General features: G+C 43.3%; 1 protein-coding gene across 3 annotated transcripts in view; it reads right to left on the bottom strand.

Moving 5' to 3' along the window:
* The window catches only part of PDE1A (phosphodiesterase 1A), a 216,971-nt gene that overhangs the window by 35,452 nt on the left and 158,961 nt on the right, over positions 1 to 22,558 (bottom strand). For all 3 annotated transcript variants that reach the window (XM_040440829.1, XM_040440830.1, XM_040440831.1), the window contains exons 7-8: positions 8,863 to 8,963; positions 5,036 to 5,161 (exon numbers count right to left, since the gene is read on the bottom strand). In XM_040440829.1, coding sequence (XP_040296763.1) covers positions 5,036 to 5,161; positions 8,863 to 8,963 — 227 coding nt within the window. The remainder of the gene's footprint in view (positions 1 to 5,035; positions 5,162 to 8,862; positions 8,964 to 22,558) is intronic.

The raw sequence follows: 22,558 nt of genomic DNA, 5'->3' as shown, positions 1-22,558 counted from the left end.
ACATGACAGGCGTCACTCTTAGAATCACTGCACACTTCACTTATTTGGGAAGTCACGGGGCCAAAACTGACCAAATAACTCAAGTGTGAACTCAGCCTTACAGGTCGATGTTAGTGCCAAGAAGAAGAGCACTCCTTTTACACCATCGTCAGCTGATTCCACATAGATGTCTACAGAACCTGTTCTATTAAACGCTTATACAAGTAGAGCCCCCCTGACAGAGTGGAGAGGGTGTCAGCAGTAAGTTTGTGTTGACATCACTGATTATTTTGCCCATCCTCTGATCCATCAGAACAATAACCCACAAATAACGGATCCTGTCTGTTGAGCATCCGCCTTCACTCGGTCAGCATTTGGTCAGTAATTTATCAGTATTGCTAAAGCCCAAAAAAAAACAGGAGTGGATCCAAAACATAGATGACACGTGAATGGAATATTTGCATGTCTTCGGTGTTTTGTACCCACTCCTGCTTTTGGCTACCAAATCATAAGCCAATTCTGATGGCCTTACAGCTGCTACACAGACAAGATCCATTGTGTGTCTCATTTTTCCTTCCTTCTGACAGATCAGAAGAAGGGTAAAATAAATGATGATGTCAACCAGTCCAAAAAGGCAAAATTGTGGCTCAGTCATGGAGTGGGGTGGGTGGGAGAACAGCTTGAGAAGTCCGCAGAGTGGCCCAATGACATCGTGTTGAGGTAGCAGCAGCATGAGAAGACCACAGAATGGCCTAGTGACATAGTGTGGAGGTGGCAGCAGCAGCAGCATGAGGAGACCACAGAGTGGTCCATTTACATAGTGTTGAGGTGGCAGCAGCATGAGAAGGCCACAGACTGGCAAGGTGACAGTGTGGAGGTGGCAGCAGCATAAGGAGGCCACAGACTGGTAAGGTGACATAGTGTGGAGCTGGAAGCAGCAGCAGCATAAGGAGGCCACAGAGTGGCCCAGTGACATAGTGTTGAGTTAGCAGCAGCATGAGGAGGCCACAGAGTGGCCCAGTGACATAATGTTGAGTGCAGCAGCATGAGGAGGCCACAGAGTGGCCCAGTGACATAGTGTTGATTTAGCGGCAGCAGCATAAGGAGACCACAGAGTGGCAAGGTGACATTGTGGAGGTGGCAGCAGCAGCATGAGGAAGCCACAGAGTGGCACAATTTCAGAGTGTGGAGGCAAGGCAAGGTGACATAGTGTGGAGGTGGTAGAAGCAGCAGCAGCATGACAAGGTGCAGTGACCAGAAACGGGTTCGCTGACGCCACTTTAATGCAGTGGCAGGGTCAGGTGGATAATATTCTGTATTTGTCGTGACGCCAATTGCAGCCTGCGCAGGGTACTATCCCAGGTCCCTTCCAAGGTGTTATAACGCACGTCCCAGATTAGGAATGCCAGAGTGGTGTAATGGCCTAATGTCTCTGTAGTTTGGTGGTAGTTGTGTCACGGTGTCTCCTACCTGGGTACGGCCAGACTCCTGGCTCACTTGCAATAAATTTAAGTGTAGTGATAATAGGAGTAATAGAGGAATTTGGCAGAATAAATTATGTCCAGACCTTTAGATGAAGTTTAAACTTTTCTTTACTTGACATAACTTGCATCCAAGCAGTATACAGCTTTGGTCTCTTTGTTCCAGCAGGTTTTGGCAATCATTGGCAGTAATGAATACTTCTGCTTTAAATGTGGAGCTCTTAGAAGATAGTAGCGGGGTAGAGGCGTGTAGTAACACAACTCTGAGGTGTTACAGAGGCCACAGAGTGGCCCAGTGACATAGTGTTGATTTAGAAGCAGCATGAGGAGACCACAGAGTGGCAAGGTGACATAGTGTGGAGGTGGCAGCAGCAGCATGAGAGGACCTGTGATGAGGTGGCAGCAGCATCAGGAGACCACAGAGTGATCCTGTGACAGAGTGATCAAATAAATGATGAAGGCAACCAGGTCAAAAAGGCAAAATAGTGGCCCAGTCATGGAGTGGGGAGGGTGGGAGAACAGCTTGAGAAGTAGTAGCCCAGTGACATAGTGTTGAGTTAGCAGCAGCATGAGGAGGCCACAGACTGGCAAGGTGACATAGTGTGGAGGTGGCAGCAACATAAGGAGGCCACAGACTGGCAAGGTGACATAGTATGGAGGTGGCAGCAGCAACATGAGGAGGCCACAGAGGGGCAAAGTGATGATGGTGGGTGTAAGAAGGAGCACTTGGCATCATATGTGTGGCATTAGGCGGGTGGCAGCATCAGAATAGTAGATGAGGCAGGTAGCCAGAAGAAGCCGATCTCTTTTGTCTCTTTTGTCAAGGTTTGGGTGAGGCAGCATGGATGATCTAATCTGATGCATCAGGCATTGGTGGGTGGAAATCCTGGCTGATCCACGCCTGATTCATCTTGACAAAGGTCTGTCTCTCCACATCTTGGGTGGACAGGCGAGTTCTCCTTGGCCCCCACCGCACTAAACACCCGCTTTGATGCCACACTATTGGCCAGTCAGGGCAGCTTTTCCAGGGCAAACTCGGCCAGTTGCAGCCACAAATCGAGTTTGGCTGCCCAGTAGTCCAGCGGATCTTCAATGTGGGGTGGCAGGGTTCTGTCCAAGTATGGTTAAGGTTCTGCTCCAGGTCTAGCTGCTGCTGCTGGTGAGTAGATTCTTCAGTAGGCGGGTGAAGAAAGCTGCTTATCAGCGACTTTAGACTCAAGTTGCTGCTGATGGAGCTGGAACTGCTCCTAACAACCCCCACCCCCACCCCCACCCCGCCACAGCAGCGGAACGTGAGCTCTGAGGTCCCCCCGGTCAGACCTGTGAGAGGATGGACAATGGCGCAGATAGGCAGCAGCCAACTGACTACATAGGATGTCTTGATAGTAGTTCAGTTTGTCCTCCCTCTCAGCGGGTGTAAAAAAGGGCCCCATTTTGTACCGGTAGCGAGGACCTAACATGATGGAGATCCAGTATTCATCCCTCTGCCGAATGGTGACAACTCAGCTGTCACTACGCAAGGAAGAGAGCATGCATCGGGCCATTTGCATTAGTGACTCGTAGGGACTCCTTGCCTCCATCTCCATTGCATACTGCCACGGTGTGTCTGGGTCCTCTGCCTCGTCTTCCTCATCTCCCTCTTGCTCCTCTGGCAGCTCCTGCTCCTCCACTACTGTCACCTGTATAGGAAAACCACCTATTTCGCTACACATTGCTTGTGCTCCAAGGTCCTCCTCCAGTTCAGCCCCCACAGGGCTCATGTGGCCGTGAAATCGAGGCACCATGTCTCCAGTCCCCTGACCAGCCAGATTTACCAGAATCTTTTCCAGGACATGAATTTGTGGAATGACGTTGTTCATCCTGTAGTCCTGGAGATTGACAAATAACGTGGCATCCTCAAAGGGCCTGAGCAAACGGCAGGTGTCATGCATGAGTTGCCACTGGCTGACATCGAAGTTACACAGGGGAGTACTCCTGTCCGCTTGGATCATCAAGAAATTGTTTATGACCGTCCTCTGTTTGTATAGTTGGTCCAACATATGGGGGGTGGAATTCCAATGGGGGGGAAACGTCACATATCAGCCTATGTTGGGAGATGCCGTTCTGCCGCTGCAGCTCAAGGAGGGTGTGCTTTGCGGTGTACAAGTGGCTGAAGTGCATGCAAAGTTTCCTGGCCATTTTTAGGATGTCTTGCAGATGGTTGGAAGACTTCAGGAAACGCTTGACAACCAGATTGAACATGTGTGACATGCAGGGCGCAAGGCACAGCCCTCTCAGACGCAGCGCAGACACCATGTTCTTCCCATTGTCGGTCACCATGGTTCCGATTTTGAGTTGTCACGGAGAAAGCCAGGATTCGATTTCTTGATGAAGGACACGGAGCAGTTCCTCCCCTATGTGACTCAGTTTGCCCAGGCAAACGAGGTGCAGAAGAGCGTGACACCTCCATGCCCTGCAGATGTGGTATGCTGGAGGGGCGTTGTGAATTGTCCCTGCAGTGGAGGCTGAGGACATGGTGGAGGATGAGGAGGCAGAGGCGGACATTGTCGCAGGACCAACGGCGTGAGAATGTGGAGGCGGAAGCGGCGACCTTAGTACACAGGCTAATGTTTACAGTGATGACTAACCGCGGGCACTCCATCTGTGGTGAAACTATGACTCCCAGCATGCTCGATTAATTTCTGTGGAGTTCTAAAAACAGCCAAGCAAGTGTGCATCTTGGGAGTTGTAGTTTTACCACAGCTGGAGTGCCGGAGGTTAGCCATCACAGGAATAGGTGTTTATGCAAGTAAATTATTGTGTAAAATATTCCTAATGAATAAAAAACCCAATTATAGGATTAAAACAATGTTAACCTAAAATTAAAATTAAGAATTTGAGAAAAAATATATATGAAAAAGATGTAAGCAAGGATAATATTTTAAATTGAAAATTATCACCTTTATTTTTATTTTTTTATTTCTTATTTTATTCTTTTTTCTCATATACTGATGGCTATTTTTTTTTCTAATCTGTTTTTATTTTCTGTAGATTATTTTATAGGTTTTTGTTGTAGATGATGTGACACAGTGAGAGGTTTGGTCTGGGAAAACAGGTATTTTCCTCCCAGCATGTGCTGCTAGGCTGATTTACAGCAAGTTGAGGTCAAATACCGGACCGGATTTTAAGTGCCGGTCCGGGTTTTGGCAGCACCTGGCTGTCCCTAAATAGACAGCTGGGCTCAGAAGCCAGGTCTCTGTGTTGGGATCTGGGAGCCTTGTGTCTGGATGAAGGCTTGCTACCTGTTTGGCGTGAAAACAGGTTGGTGCTGCTATGGTCAAGGACTCTTTGAGGCAGAATTGCCGCATGGTGTGAATTACCACCAACACCGCAAGGTGACTTTTTGCTTGATTATGACTTCTTGTTTTGTAACTTGCCTAAAGTTTGAATAAAACACTGAACTGTTTGATCCAAAGAGCTTGTTGTTGCCTCTATACTGTGTCCGCTAATCCTGTCTACCAGAGCGAAACCCCACAATGATTACCGGGCAACTGTCTTGCCTTGATTTAAACATTCTAGTAAACGTTATATTTTACCTCCAGTCATCTTTGGACAAGTTTACCAAAATGTTCATGTCATCCTCTTGCATAATACGATAGGCGGCACTTACATGATGATTTTCTAGAACAGAACGGTCATTGTACAATATTGCAGCATCAGACCTAAGCAGGAAAAACAAAAATGGAGAGACGTTAATTGTATAAGAAATATAGAATAAAATTAACTGGGCACTCTCAGGATATCTGCACCAATTGAAATTTATTAGCATATATTACAATAGCACTAAACAACAGTATGTATTGGCGGTAATAAACAATATATAACAATATATAAATAAACACACAACATGCAGTAATATATAAAACAACTGGAAAATAGAGATCTAAAATGTGATAAAATCAAGGAATAAAATTGGAATACTCGATAGTAAAATGATCGTATAAATACTCTGCCGAATATTTATATGGAAAAGTCACCTCGGATACTGGTTGCAATAAACAGTGTCCTCTAATATTGTCCTATTCGATTGAGACCCCAGAAACTTGGACCACTTGGGAATCTGGAATCTACTGGATATCTGCTAAGAAGGAATCGTCTGTCACACGAATGGCTCACTTGGAATACAACCTGTAAGGCCTGAGTCCATGTGGAAGGCCTGAACACATGTGCCAAACAATTGCCAGTGTGCAAATCTATTGACGAACTATTGGTCTACAGACTCAGAGGACCATACTATTACCTTCGTTGAACTATCAAGGGATACGGTAAGACCGTTTGATTTTATCCAGCGATTTTATCCAGCACTTTTTCATATGACTCTTAGTCCAGTGAGACGCTGCTGGTGGATGTGATAAGCGGGACGCCGCTTAAAGTTGGTTCAGTGAACCACGTATTGGGACTGCAGTTTTGGATACTCCTGTCATTCAATCGAATAGGACAATATTAGAGGACACTGTTTATTGCGACCAGTATCCGAGGTGACTTTTCCATATAAATATTCGGCTGAGTATTTATACGATCATTTTACTATCGAGTATTCCAATTTTATTCCTCGATTTTATCACATTTTAGATCTCTATTTTCCAGTTGTTTTATATATTACTGCATGTTGTGTGTTTATTCATATATTGTTATATAGTGTTTATTACCGCCAATATATACTGTTGTTCAGTGCTATTGTAATATATGCTAATAAATTTCAATTGGTGCAGATATCCTGAGAGTGCCCAGTTAATTTTATTCTATATTTATTACTTCTGGGAGTGGACAGGGTGAGTCCACCCGACTGAGTGCACCTCTTGGGGCTGTAGTTACTCTTGTGCGTCACATTTATTTTTATTTTTATTTTTATTTTTATTGTTAATTGTATAAGAGTTTTTTCTTTTTCTTTTTTTTATGGTTTTGATGTTTGAGAGATTTTTGAAAATTAAGACAATCTGGGACAATCAACTCTTTAAGAGCATGCAAATATATGCCCAACATTTAAGGAGGTATTCCAGTTTTAATGATTACATTTATTTGTTTAGAGAATAGGATGTCATACAATTTTCTAGTATACATGTTTTTTAAATTTTGTACGAGGACCATTATTATATATGCAGTAGCCTTTCTCAAAAAAAATTAAATAAAATTGTATGGCCCATTATAGTCCTTATTCTACTGTGCATACAGGAGTCCACCATCACATTATTTTGTGATACAGGAGACCGGACCTTTCTTTGGGGCTATTTGGCCCTCATACATTGTATGTAAACAGCACATGTTTGCAATCGTAATTCCAACTGTTGCATCAAGTTCCTGTTGTGTGTAATTTGGGCTGCATGCACAACTAATACCTGTGGATATTATACCATCATTCTTGTGGGCACATAACCTGAGTTTCTCTAGTGTGGTCTCCACTACCAGGGGTTTGGGGTGAGGGGGTCTCACGGCCACCTACTCCCTTTTTGTTTTCACTGTGTCTTAACGTTTATCATCAATAAAGATTTTTTCGCTTGATAATAAATGCGAGTACCTTTCATTATTATTAGGGATTATTTGTTCAGTCGTTGTAGGAGTAGTACTATATATATCTAGGCCCCTCTATGATTCTTTGCTGTTATATCTGAGGTATGTGTCGGTTCTAATAGTTTTTATTTTAACTTGGGAGCCTGGGGGCACTGTATCAAAGCCACTGTAAACACTGTGTGAAAGTGCCCTTAAAGGGATTGTCTAGGATATTTTTTATTCCACTCCAACCCAGTGGTACCTGTGAAGAGATTTATACTTACCTGCTCTCTACCACTCTGTTCAGGCTTAGTGGCTCCCGGGCTGTCTTCACTGGGCTTCCATTGCCCGCCAGTCAACTTCTTTGGGCTCATGCGACTGACTGGTCTCATTGCTGATGGGTCTCCAAGCGGCGCACATCACCCTGTCTTTGTGGAAGTTAATGGGCAGGGAAGGAGTTCCATTGAAGACTGAGCATTGGAGAACGGATAAGTATAGATCTTGTCACAGGTACCATTGACGGGAGGGGAATTATACAAAATATGTCTGGATAAACCCTTTCTCCTTTAAATGTTTGCTAGTTTAAAATATGTTAGCACTTGAGAGCGATGTTGAGAAACCTTACTATTTAAAGACCTACTTTCCACCACCTACAATCATTCACTACCTTAGCAAATCTCTTTTGTACAATAGCAATCTCTTTAAAGGTGTTATCCAATAGTAAACATACTCCCCCACAATTCCTGGGCCTCTCCTATAGACGATACTTAGGCCTCTTTCACACTTGCGTTGTCCGGATCCGGCGTGTACTCCACTTGCCGGAATTACACGTCGGATCCGGAAAAACGCAAGTGAACTGAAAGCATTTGAAGACGGATGCGTCTTCAAAATGCTTTCAGTGTTACTATGGCACCCAGGACGCTATTAAAGTCCTGGTTGCCATAGTAGGAGCGGGGAGCGGGGGAGCGGTATACTTACAGTCCGTGCGGCTCCCGGGGCGCTCCAGAATGACGTCAGAGCGCCCCATGCGCATGGATGACGTGATCCATGTGATCACGTGATCCATGCGCTTGGGGCGCCCTGACGTCACTCTGGAGCGCCCGGGGAGCCGCACGGACGGTAAGTATACTGCTCCCCCGCTCCCCGCTACACTTTACCATGGCTGCCAGGACTTTAGCGTCCCGGCAGCCATGGTAACCATTCAGAAAAAGCTAAATGTCGGCTCCGGCAATGCGCCGAAACAACGTTTAGCTTAAGGCCGGATCCGGATCAATGCCTTTCAATGGGCATTAATTCCGGATCCGGCCTTGTGGCAAGTGTTCAGGATTTTTGGCCGGAGCAAAAAGCGCAGCATGCTGCGGTATTTTCTCCGGCCAAAAACGTTCCGTTCCGGAACTGAAGACATCCTGATGCATCCTGAACGGATTTCTCTCCATTCAGAATGCATGGGGATAATCCTGATCAGGATTCTTCCGGCATAGAGCCCCGACGACGGAACTCTATGCCGGAAGAAAAGAACGCAAGTGTGAAAGAGCCCTTACCCAGTCCCAGGCACCCGTGTCGCTCTGGATCACTGCACGGCCACCACTGCATCACCCGCGATGCTAGGGAGGTTGGTCACCGCCACAGCCTGCTTTTGGCTGCTCCCCCCCATTGGCAGATTTTTTTATCTGCACATCGGGAACATGCAGTGGTGGTCGTGCAGTGATCTGGAGGGACGGGGGTGCCAAGGACCGGGTAAGTATCATCTATATAAGGGGGGCCCGGGCATTGTGGGGGGGGGGGGGTATTTCTACTATTGGATAACCCCTTTAAGTCTTTAAACACTAATTGTGCCTCTATAAATGCTACAAGTAAAATACCTAATGAGTCTTACCTCGTTTGTATGTGGAAGTTGTTTGTGGTCCCGGTGTGCTCATAGTCGTGGATAGCAGCAGCTAAGATCATTGCCAAAATTTCCAGTTCTGTGAGCCAGTGCTGCAAAAGTCCAGCATCAGACATCATTATTATTATTATTATTATTTATTATTATTAAAGTGACATTCATTCCATAGCGCTGTACATATGATAAGAGGTATACATACATAATACAGACAATTGCAATAAACATAAACAATGTACATTTATCACAATTTACCAATAGCCTAAAGGGCACCACAAGGAGGTTCTCTCTTCTATACTATGGATTTGAGTTTTTATAAAGCGCATTGAATCTGGTACACAAGGCTAAAAAGAACTGGGTTCTTAAAGGAGTTGTCCACTTTTTATTAAATGATGGATAGGTCATCACTAGGTGAACGCAGGGTTCCCTTTGAAGTCAATGAGAGCAGCATGGCACTGACAAGCTCAATCCACTACAAAGTAGACAGAGATATCTGTTTCTGGCCCCAGTGCTGTGACCAGTGGGGTGGGGCTGTGGGGTCTCAGACCCCAACAATCTGCTTGCTCTTGAGGATAGGCCATCACTTAATGATAAGTGGGCAGCCCCTTTAATAACTGTATGTTTCCAAGAGATAAGCATAAGGGTCCATTCACACGTCCGCAAATTTGTTCCACATTTTGCGGAACGGAATTGCGGACCCATTCATTTCTATGGGACCCCACTTCCGGGTCCGCAATTCTGTTCCCGAAAAAAAATTGAACATGTCCTATTCTTGTCCGCAATTGTGGACAAGAATAGGCATTTTCTATTAAGTGCTGGCGATGTCCGTGTTTTGCGGATCCGCGGATTCATGGATCCGCAAAACACACACAGACGTGTGAATGGACCCTTAGGAAGGAAAGTGTACTAGACTTTTGAAGAGTATACAAAAAGGAAAATGGCTAAAATGTAGTATAAAAATACACCAGATTTATTAATGGTGCCTGTTCACCTATTGCTATGGCTTATGTTGGTATGGTTTGACTCTGCTGTGGTGGCCACTCCAACTCTGTTCTGTAACTCTGACATACTGGACTACTGAGGAACATATGTTTTTGCCATACCACGTTTCCACACTTAAGTGTGCCATGTACTGTAGCGTGCAATGATGTTGATACATCCTCTTATTTATGTAATGTGATGCATTACAGATAGACTTGATGGATCATACAAAGCTGAGGAAATGTCAGCAGTGTAAAAAGCCCTGTGTGCAAAGACCCTGGATATAGCTGCCTAATGGTGGAAAATGTTGCAGCCATCCTGTGGCAGCATCTCACCAGTGTGGGGGAGTATATCATTTGGCCAGCATTCAATGAACATTGCAAGTAAGCCACACTGGAGACAATCAGAAATGTCATGTGGACATAGCTCACTGTGATTCAAATGCATTGCATTATTCTTTATTATAATGCAACACATTATAATGTGTGTATAGGAAACAACACTGTGCTGCCACCTACTGGCCAACTGTATTATTGCTTTTGGATAATATGTTGTCGATGCACAAGGATCTTTTGGCTATGTGACTACATTTATTCAGGTCCTTAAGCTTTAGTGAGAGCACATGGCTGAGAGATTGTACAGTCGTGGCCAAAAGTTTTGAGAATTACATAAATATTGGAAATTGGAAAAGTTGCTGCTTAAGTTTTTATAATAGCAATTTGCATATACTCCAGAATGTTATGAAGAGTGATCAGATGAATTGCATAGTCCTTCTTTGCCATGAAAATTTACTTAATCCCAAAAAAAACTTTCCACTGCATTTCATTGCTGTCATTAACGGACCTGCTGAGATCATTTCAGTAATCGTCTTGTTAACTCAGGTGAGAATGTTGACGAGCACAAGGCTGGAGATCATTATGTCAGGCTGATTGGGTTAAAATGGCGGACTTGACATGTTAAAAGGAGGGTGATGCTTGAAATCATTGTTCTTCCATTGTTAACCATGGTGACCTGCAAAGAAACGTGTGCAGCCATCATTGCGTTGCATAAAAATGGCTTCACAGGCAAGGATATTGTGGCTACTAAGATTGCACCTCAATCAACAATTTATAGGATCATCAAGAACTTCAAGGAAAGAGGTTCAATTCTTGTTAAGAAGGCTTCAGGGCGTCCAAGAAAGTCCGGCAAGCGCCAGGATCGTCTCCTAAAGAGGATTCAGCTGCGGGATCGGAGTGCCACCAGTGCAGAGCTTGCTCAGGAATGGCAGCAGGCAGGTGTGAGCGCATCTGCACGCACAGTGAGGCCAAGACTTTTGAAAGATGGCCTGGTATCAAGAAGGGCAGCAAAGAAGCCACTTCTCTCCAAAAAAAACATCAGGGACAGATTGATCTTCTGCAGAAAGTATGGTGAATGGACTGCTGAGGACTGGGGCAAAGTCATATTCTCAGATGAAGCCTCTTTCTGATTGTCTGGGGCATCTGGAAAAAGGCTTGTCCGGAGAAGAAAAGGTGAGCGCTACCATCAGTCCTGTGTCATGCCAACAGTAAAGCATCCTGAGACCATTCATGTGTGGGGTTGCCTCTCATCCAAGGGAGTGGGCTCACTCACAATTTTGCCCAAAAACACAGCCATGAATAAAGAACGGAACCAAAACACCCTCCAACAGCAACTTCTTCCAACAATCCAACAACAGTTTGGTGAAGAACAATGCATTTTCCAGCATGATGGAGCACCGTGCCATAAGGCAAAAGTGATAACTAAGTGGCTCGGGGACCAAAACGTTGACATTTTGGGCCCATGGCCTGGAAACTCCCCAGATCTTAATCCCATTGAGAACTTGTGGTCAATCCTCAAGAGGCGGGTGGACAAACAAAAACCCACTAATTCTGACAAACTCCAAGAAGTGATTATGAAAGAATGGGTTGCTATCAGTCAGGAATTGGCCCAGAAGTTGATTGAGAGCATGCCCAGTCGAATTGCAGAGGTCCTGAAAAAGAAGGGCCAACACTGCAAATACTGGCTCTTTGCATAAATGTCATGTAATTGTCGATAAAAACCTTTGAAACGTATGAAGTGCGTGTAATTATATTTCACTACATCACAGAAACAACTGAAACAAAGATCTAAAAGCAGTTTAGCAGCAAACTTTGTGAAAACTAATATTTGTGTCATTCTCAAAACTTTTGGCCACGACTGTACATAGCAGTGCTCTTCAGAAATCAAGTCAGAAGCAAGCAGGCAAATTGAAAAGTAGCAATATACCAGATTCATGTGTGAAAATCCAGCTCACCTTGTATTCATAAGCCCTCGTGCATGGAGCAAAACAGGTCAGACCTCCAATCGTAAGCAATAAGAATTAGTTTCAGCACTTTTGTAGTTGTGGTGTTGCTCTTTCTTTATTCTGGTAACAGTTTAACACATAAGGACACATCCATCCATACCAGTGCAGTTGATGCGTTTCGAACAATTAAATTCTTAGTCGTAACTGAATATAATGCCGGTGTCATGCCCTGCCCTGTGGGTGTTCTGAGGAGATCTGTCAGAGTTGCTGCACGTGACTCGATCTGACAGTTTGTTTTGTTGTGGGTTTGAGCTGAATCCCACCTCCTCCCAGGTGTTGCTCTTTAGATAATTGGTGAGGCGATTTATTCCTCCCTCTCCCTGTAGCCTTTGTGGGTTATAGTTCTACCTTGTGTGAGCTCTGGAAGTTTGGTATCTTACCTACCGTGACAGCCAAACGTGGAAGTCCAAATAAAAAAATTATCCTCCAAAGGGAAGCTTATTGGATTTTCAGGCTGAACACTAGATTTCCGACAGGTCTTAACATGAGGAAGGAACTGATGTATTTTTATTAATTGTTGTTTGTTCCCTTCAACTCCTGCTTCAATTTATTTTTAATTATAACTCAATATTAGCTTATGCCATTGTACTGTTTTTTACAGTAAGGTTCACCTGAAACAATTTATTTGGTTTATTTTATTCTATCTACACTATGTGGCAATAATATATATAAAAAAAATCTATTTTTTTTAATTATACATCTGTTGATGTTATTATAATATATATTTATAATAGATGATTTTATACAATACAGGTCATTGCCGCATAGTTACACAAAATATATATATTTTTATACACTTTTTTTAATGTAATTTCATGTGTACTATATGACAGGTTTATTAGTGCCTCACCCGGTAAGTGAAGTTTGTACCCGTCCCTTCCCCCCATCTGGGGAGATGGGTCCGGACTATAAAACTTCCACGTCCGGCATTATATTCAGTTATGACTAAGAACTTAATTGTTCGAAACGCGTCAACTGCACTGGCATGGATGGATGTGTCCTTATGTGTTAAACTGTTACCTGAATAACGAAAGAGCAACACCACAACTACAATCCAGCAAATAATCTCGCTAGCAAGTAAAAGTATTGATACAAGTCATAAGGGTACAACACCTCAGGCTACAGATAGGACAACAGAGCAGCTGAACATAACTGAGGAGTTGAGGGGTAGAAAGAAGCCAGTGCATCTTAGAAGCATCCTAGGGCTTGTATACTAGTTATGCCTGTGACCAAGACCAGCCTTCCTGTAAGCCAACCTGTGTGCGAGACTGTGTGTGTGTGAAAGGGAATAATGCAGCTGATTAGGACTGTGCAGGTTGTGCTGTGCTGCACCATGTGGAGAATAATCCAAGGTGATAACTGGTGTTCAGCAAATCGAAGTTCACAAAGTGGACTTGGATCTGAATTTCAGGGAAAATTCAATTAGCTGTGAAGGCAAATTTCCTCGCGCTTCCTGGTAACTAATCAATTTTCCCTAAAATAGCGGTAAAAAAATAAAATAAATCATACTCACCTCATCCATTTGGGAAATCTTGTGCGCGGTGACGTATGACATCACCACGCTGGCCAGCGTGATGACGTCATCGTGTACTGCGTGAGATTTTGTGCTGGATGTTCAATCAAGATGGCCGCGGCAGACTCTTTGTGAGAAAATGGATAAGGGCTCGTTCATACAACCGTGTGAAACCAGTGCCCGTGCTGTGGACCGCAAATTGTGGTCCGCTAAGCACGAGCACCTGCCGTGTGGCAGTCGCATAGGGATCGTGGCCCCATTCACTTAAATGGGTCCGCGATCCCTCCGTTCCGCAAAAAGATCTTTTTGGCGTGCGAACAGAACCTCAGAAAACACTCCGTAGTGCTTCCGTAGTGTTCCGTTCCGCATCTCCGGATTTGCGGATCCATTGAAATGAATGGGTCCGCATCCGTGATGCGGAATGGCCACGGAACGGGACCCGTGTATTGCGGATCCTCAAATGCGGTCCGCAATATGGGCACGGGTGTGAACGAGACCTAAGGTAAATATTAGCTTTTTTTTTTTTAAACAGATTAACCTCTGACAGCCCTCATTGGTCAACTCTAATGCCGCAATCAGCTATAAACGCGTCATCTGAGGGGTTCAATGACAAGAGGCGGCACTTATCATGGTTCCCTGTTATTGCGTCTGCTACTCACATAGCAAATTTCTTTGTGAAATTTGGCGAAGCAGCCAAATTCTAAGTTTTGAGAACTTTGCTCATCTAGTGATAACTGTAGATACTGCCATGTTTTTGGCCGATGCACAGAGAGCTGAATGCCTGCAAGCCAGAGGGAGAGTAAGTTATTGCTTCTAACTAAGGCCTCTTGCACACGACCGTATGGTTTTGTGGTTAATTTTAAACGGATCCGTTTTTCCATTTTTTTTTGTTTCAGTAGTGTTTTCATTTCTGTTCCATTTTGCCGTCCCATTTTTCCGTTTCTGTTTGTGATCCGTTTTTTTGCGGATCGCAAATGGAAAAGGAAGCATACAATAATGTTTAAACAGTAAGTACATAAAAAAATTGGGTTGGGCACAAAATTTTCAATAGATGGTTCCGCAAAAACGGAACGGATACGGAAGACATACGGATGCATTCTGTATGCATTCAGTTTTTTTATGGACCCATTGAGTTGAGTGGAGCTACGGAACGTGATTTGCGGGCAATAATAGGACATGTTCTATCTTTGAACGGAAATATGGAAACGAAAGGCATACGGAGTACCTTCCGTTTTTTTGGCGGATCCATTGAAATGAATGGTTCCATATACGGAACGCAAAAAATGGAACGTAAAGCCTGTGCCCTCATTGATCTAAAGTAAAGAGTTGGGGCAGCACTCAATAGAAATTGTAAGATATGTGAGTTAATCCATTTACAACATTTCAGCTAAGGAGCCTCATTCAAGCATGTCTGAAAAGGACTCCTCAGTCGAAGCGTTGCATATGGATGAATTCCCGTATCTTACAACTTCTATGGAGTGCTGCCTTAACTTTTAACTTTGGATCATGTACAGTTGCAAGAAAAAGTATGTGAACCCTTTGGAATGATATGGATTTCTGCACAAATTGGTCACAAAATGTGATCTGATCTTCATCTAAGTCCCAACAATAGACAATCACAGTCTGCTTAAGCTAATAACACAAAGAATTAAATGTTACCATGTTTTTATTGAACACACCATGTAAACATTCACAGTGTAGGTGGGAAAAGTATGTGAACCCCTAGACTAATGACATCTCCAAGAGCTAATTGGAGTGAGGTGTCAGCCAACTGGAGTCCAATCAATGAGATGAGATTGGAGGTGTTGGTTACAGCTGCCCTGCCCTATAAAAAACACACACCAGTTCGAGGTTTGCTTTTTACAAGAAGCATTGCCTGATGTGAATGATGCCTTGCACAAAAGAGCTCGCACAGCACACCAACAGCAAAAACTTCATCCCAACTGTGAAGTATGGTGGTGGGGGCATCATGGTTTGGGGCTGCTTTGCTGCGTCAGGGCCTGGGCGGATTGCTATCATCGAAGGAAAAATGAATTTCCAAGTTTATCAAGATTTTTTGCAGAAGAACTTAAGGCAATCTGTCCACCAGCTGAAGCTCAACAGAAGATGGGTGTTGCAACAGGACAACTACCAAAAGCATAGAAGTAAATCAACAGAATGGCTTAAACAGAAGAAAATACGCCTTCTGGAGTGGCCCAGTCAGAGTCCTGACCTCAACCCGATTGAGATGCTGTGGCATGACCTCAAGAAAGCGATTCACACCAGACATCCCAAGAATATTGCTCAACTAAAACCGTTCTGTAAAGAGGAATGGTGAAGAATTACTCCTGACCGTTGTGCACGTCTGATCTGCAACTACAGGAAACATTTGGTTGAAGCTATTGCTGCCAAAGGAGGTTCAACCAGTTATTAAATCCAAGGGTTCACATACTTTTTCCACCTGCACTGTGAATGTTTACATGGTGTGTTCAATAAAAACATGGTAACATTTAATTCTTTGTGTGTTATTAGTTTAAACCAGGATTTCACCTAATAAACTATTACTAGTACCTTATAGATTATCCTCATTGTGTTTCAATGCATTCTTGTGCCGCTTTCCTGGGATGTATATTCATGAAAAAAACGACTTATAAAGTCCTTGTCTCCAGCTCCTGAAGTCACGCTAGAAGTCAACGGGGTAACCCTTGCCTCACTCCAGGCTGTAACCCCCCCCGCCCTAACCCCTCCCCTCAGCAGTGTAACTGACACCCGGCTCAGTCGCCGGGACCGCGCTTGTACAGGCGGCGCATGTGCCATCGGACTCAAGCGCGATCCTGTAACTGAATCGCGCGTGAGGAAGAGAAGACAGGCAGGCATCAGGGACGGTGCATGCGCGATTCAGTTACAGGATCGCGCTTGAGTCTGACAGCGCATGCGCCGCCTGTACAAGCGCGGTCCTGGCGACTGAGCCGGGTGTCAGTTACACTGCTTAGAGGAGGGGTTAGGGCAGGGGAGTTACAGCCTGGAGTGAGGGAAGGGTTACCCCCTTGACTTCTAGCGTGACTTCAGGAGCTGGAGACGAGGACTTTATAAGTCGTTTTTTTCATGAATATACATCCCAGGAAAGCGGCACAAGAATGCATTGAAACACAATGAGGATAATCTACAAGGTACTGGTAATAGTTTATTAAGTGAAATCCAGGTGAAAGGTTCGCTTTAAGCAGAATGTGATTGTCTATTGTTGTGACTTAGATGAAGATCAGATCACATTTTATGACCAATTTGTGCAGAAATCCATATCATTCCAAAGGGTTCACATACTTTTTCTTGCAACTGTATTTGGGGCTGAGTTGGACCAAACCCTGTCTAATTTGGAGTGTTCCCCCTGTTTTTGTTGTGTCCTCATTGAGAGACAGTGGCCATTATCTTGTTGTCCCTTGGGGGTTAAATAAAGTTCCCCTTGATTAGGTTACAGCTATGTCTACTTGATTCCTTCTGCCATCCTATAGTATAGAACCATACATGCCACCTGAAGCCAAAAATATCCTTGCTTAAAGTCTGACTCCCTTACAAGCCACTCACAAGGTGGCCTAAGCAAGTTGCCATATTTACCACATGTGCATCATTGTAATATGTTTGGTGCAATTTCCACCTTTCTGGTCTAGTTTTAACCTGTCTAACTTTAGGAGAGTATGAAGAAATCTACCCCATTATGCCCTGAGCATTTTTCTCCCTTCCTATCAGGCTGGGAGGGAAGGGATGGGGAATGTTATGTGTGCTTTGATGCTACCGTTCCTTTAAGTTTTGTGATGCGGGTAGCTGTTTCCAATGCTGGGGCATGTGACCGGCATGGCACTGAAGGACTGATGGCCTCACATGTCATAAAGGAATGGCTGGAGCTAGAAACACACCAGGATGGGCAAGCATAAGTCAGACGCACCCTGTTACCCACTTGGGTGGGGCGTAGTTGATAAAAGTACGCATTTTCCCACTTTGGGAGGGCAGTCAGAGACTGTGGATAAGACAAGCCACCAGTCTGTAAGTTTTGGTAACACACGCTATGGGTATGGACCGTAAGCAGAGGTAGTGCCGGTCTTGGAGACCAGAGAAATAGTTGATTGCTATGAACTGAAACCAGAGAACAGCTTCTGAGCCACCAATCGGCCCCAAGATGGTAGGGAATAGAGCTGCCTGGCCTACTGCCCTACTGTATGAGGAGAAACTTAAAGGGTGGCTGCACACAGTGCAGATTACACACGGATTTCGTGGAGAAAAACCGCAGTGTAATACGGTACCAACAAAGTGTATGAGATTACACAAAAAAAAAAGCTTGCATGTCAATTGTTATTGCGTTTTATCTTGTGCCGATTTCACCCTTTTAAATGGAAGGTTGAGATTTGCAGCAAAACTGCATCAAATCTGCACCAAAGACTGCATAAAAACTGCACAAAAAATGCAGCAAAAATTCAATAAATTGTGCAGATTTACTTAGCATTTCTGTTGTGCAGTTTTGGTGCAGATTCCATGTGGATTTTCTGCACATAAAAATGCACCTTGTGCAGCCGCCCTGTTTGAGCAATGACTGGTGACTGCCTTGTGTGTCCTACTTGTTGAAGTTGAGAAAAGTGAAAAACCAGTGTTACACGCTTCAATTTGTGAAATGGGAGCGAAAAGTTGCTGTGGTTTACTGCTTGACCAGGTTTACATACTTTAATGACATGCAACTTAAAAAAAAAAATATGCAAATCAGTAAAAGTCCCATCTCTAGTCTGCACAGGCCCTGGAATAGAAAAAGTGGTATCGTATTCAGTGTGAAAGTTAATTACAGTATTGTGTGGTGTGACAGATTTGTCACAGAAGGTGCAGTTGTGTTCAAAATAATAGCAGTGTGTTTAAAAAAGGGAATAAAGCTCAAAACCCTACTAATAGCTTTTAAGTCCTTACACACAAATGCATTGGGAACACTACACATTCTATTCCAAATCAAAACATGAAGAAAAATATATCAAATTTGTGTTGTTCCTCAAAAAAAATGGAAGAAAAGTGAATATTAGACTGTTCAAAAAAATAGCAGTGTTTGTATTTTTCTTTACAAACTCAAACATTCACTATATAAACTGAAAAGTGTTTGAAGATTTTGCTTTCCTTTGAATCACTTTACTAATATTTAGTTGTATAACCGCTGTTTCTGAGAACTGCTGTACATCTGTGTTGCATGGAGTCAACCAACTTCTGGGACCTGTGAACAGGTATTCCAGCCCAGGAGGATTGGACTACATTCCACAGTTCTTCTCTATTTCTTGGTTTTGCCTCAGAAAATGCATTTTTGATGTCACCCCACAAGTTTTCTATTGGATTAAGATCCGGGGATTGGGCTGGCCACTCCATAACGTCAATCCTGTTGGTCTGGAACCAAGATGTTGCACGTTTACTGGTGTGTTTGGGGTCGTTGTCTTGTTGGAACACCTATTTCAAGGGCATTTTCTCTTCAGCATAAGGCAGCATGACCTCTTCAAGTATTCTGATGTATTCTAACTGATCCATGATCCCTGGTATGCGATAAATAGCCCAACACCGTAGTATGAGAAACATCCCCATATCATGATGCTTGCGTCACTGTCTTCACAGTGTACAGTACTGTGGCTTGAATTCAGTGTTTGGGGTCGTCTGACAAACTGTTCTTTTTGGGTCTAGTGGCCAGAGACAATCTTACTTTCATCAGTCCACAAAATGTCTCTTTAGGCCAGCAATGTGCTCTTGTAACCTCTTCAGCACATGTCTTTTTTTTTTAACAGTGGGTCTTTGTGGGGGCTTCTTGCAGATAGCTTGGCTTCACTTGGCGTCTTCTAATTGTAACAGTACTCACAGGTAACTTTAGACCTTCTTTGATCTTCCTGGAGCTGATTGTTGATTGCCATTTTGGCTATTCTTCTATCCATTTGAATGCTAGTTTTTCACTTTCTTCCACGTCTTTCAGGTTTTGGTTGCCATTTTAAAGCATTTGCGATCATTTTAGCTGGGCAGCCTATCATTTTCTGCACTTCTTTATATGCTTTCCCCTCTCCAATCAACTTTTTAATCAAGGTACGCTGTTCTTCTGAACAATGTCTGGAACGACCCTTTTTCCTCAGAATTTCAGAAAGTAATGCTCTGTAACCAGCATGTACAACATTTGCTGCCTGCCTTAAATAAGGGCAATAATTGCCACCTGTTTTTCAAAGAATGAATGACCTCACTCATTGAACTCCACACTGCTATTATTTTGAACATGCCCCTTTCAAGAGGTGATTGCATTACACAGAATCAGCAGCATGCATGTCATGACTGTTGGGTCTGTTGGGTTTCTATTACTCTACTACACCTGCTAGTAAATTATTTGCCATGTGGAAATATCATTTCTACCAAAAGCAGTGATTGCTCAGTTTAGTGATGTCTGACTGCTATTATTTTGAACACAACTGTAACTTGCAATTAAAAGGGTTGCTTATGTGCAGGGGCGTAGCTAAAGGCTCATGGACCCTGGGGCAAGAGTTCAGCTTGGGCCCCCCTTCCCTCTATGCTTTGTGGCCAGGGGCAGGGGAGCACATAGCCTTCGTGCTGCCTGAGGCTAAAATTTAAATGGCACCCCCCCATGCTAAATTCTTGACTTCACCCCTTCCCTCCAGCCAGAGGTGTAACTTGACCAGCATGCACTTCTTTCTATAATACTGGTGTCTTCTTATGCAGCACAACGGTCTTGAGGCCCCCTCGGGCTCCTGGGCCTGGTAGTGACTGCTACCTCTGCACCCCCTATAGCTACGCCCCTGCTTATGTGACATGTCACCCATGCGTCAGGTGACCTGCGTCAAACCGGATGTTGACATGGAGAGACCCAGGAAGTGCAGTGCAGCAGGGATCAGGTAAGTACGAATCCCACTGCACGTCTGCCACTCTGGGGAGAAAGAGGGTCTGCAGAAAAGTTCACCAGGGATGAATGACCACTTTAAAGTAGTCGAGCTTTAACTAAGCAATTGATTAAAATGACGCCACTTTTGATAAAATTGGGCTTTTGCTTTGGATTTGGCTACATGGTTTTACCCTTCTGACGGCTACTTTTAACAAATATGGAACTGAGATTCTGAGTTTGATGTTTTATGAAGCTGTGAAATAACATTCAACATAAACAAATTTTGGGATCGAGAAATAGAGATTTCCTATACTCTGCAGCACGAAATAAAAAAAAAGCAAAAGACGGGAATATTATTACTCTGACAGTCTTCAAAGGCAGAGACAGGTAATGATAGCTTAGTATTAGCTGCACTGAGTATGTATACATTCCTATATGTCATGTGCCATTCACATTATTCATAATGTTTGTCTTTGAATTGCCTGCTCATAGTACTTATGTCTAATCTGAAGGAAAGAAAAATCATTTGGAGATACTTGATACAGCTTTTTGCTATGACTATAACATATGTTTGGAAAATCAATCTTTTTTTTTTTGCTGCACCTACAGTAAAGCAACCTAGCAAAAAATAAAAAAAATGCACAAAATATAAAAAGAAAACACGTACAGTTAGAAACGATACCGACAAAGACAGGAGAAGGCAGGATGGTAAGAGAAGGAAGGCATTGATATTGCCCCATAAAATGCCGGTTCAAAAAACCTAGCAGGGGGTCCCTATTTGGGGAGGAGGTCTCCCATTCAACCAAGTATGGTACTCAAGCAATTTCATAAACGTCATCCAAGGGTTACTAAGAGTGAAAAAGGTCTTGATCTTTAGTGATTGTATCAGCAGCTACAGTATTATGTGCCTAATCGTGTCTAGACGGTGGATTGGCAGATCTTTTCCATATGATACATTTTTAGACATATGGATCATATGGATACCTTCAATAGCATTTAAAGGGAACCTGTCATGTTGAACATGGTGTATGAAGACAGCATGTTATGGAACAAGAGGAGCTGAGCAGATTAATAAATACCATAATTATATGAGGAAAATTCTGTAAAACTTTATTTGGTTAAATTCCTGGTCATTGTGGGCTTTGAAGTCCAGGAGGCAGTCCTATCAGTGATTGATAGTGACAGCTAGCTCTGTATACACTGTCATAGAGGGAACGCTGTCAATCACTGATAGGACCGCCTAACTGACTTCAACGCCCAGAATGAGCAGGAAATTAAATGTATAAATTACAAGTTTTACTGAGTCTTTTCAAATAGAACTATATATCATCAGTCTGCTCTTCTCCTCCTGCTCTATAATATGCTGCCTGCAGGTTGCACTGCATTGTCATGTGACAGGTTCCCTTTAACCCCTTTCTGATGCAGCAAAAGTTTTTTGTTTTTGTTTTTCATTTTCATTTTTTACTTCAATTTTCCCATTCACGTAGATGTGAGGCATTTTGCAGGACAAGTTGTACTTTTGTAATAGCAACATTTTATATTGCATACGATGTAGTTGGAAGTCAGGAAAAATTCGAAATGGGGTGGAATTGGGAGAAATCAGTTTTTACGGCATTCCCTATGTAATAAATATGACATGTTACCTTCATTTTATGGGGTCAGTACAATTACAGCAATACCTCATTTATATAGTTTCTTGTGTTTTAGTACTTTTTAAAATATAAAAACTTTGAAAACGATACATTTTTTCTTTGCATTGCCATATTCTGATCCCCATCAATTTTTTATATTTATGATGCTGTATGAGGGCTCATTTTTTTGCAGAATGATCTGTATTTTTCATTGATACCATTTTGGGTATGTATGACTTTTTCATCACTTTTTCTTCAATATTTTGTTGGGAAGTAAAGTGACCAAAAACGGGCCATTTAGATTTTTTTCCTTTACACCACTTACCATACAGCATGAATACTTTTTTATTTTAATAGTT

This window comes from Bufo bufo, chromosome 7 (genome assembly GCF_905171765.1).
Source record: "Bufo bufo chromosome 7, aBufBuf1.1, whole genome shotgun sequence".
NCBI lineage: Eukaryota > Metazoa > Chordata > Amphibia > Anura > Bufonidae > Bufo > Bufo bufo.
Note: the sequence above shows the minus strand (reverse complement) of the source record. Positions and strands in the feature narration are given on the sequence as shown.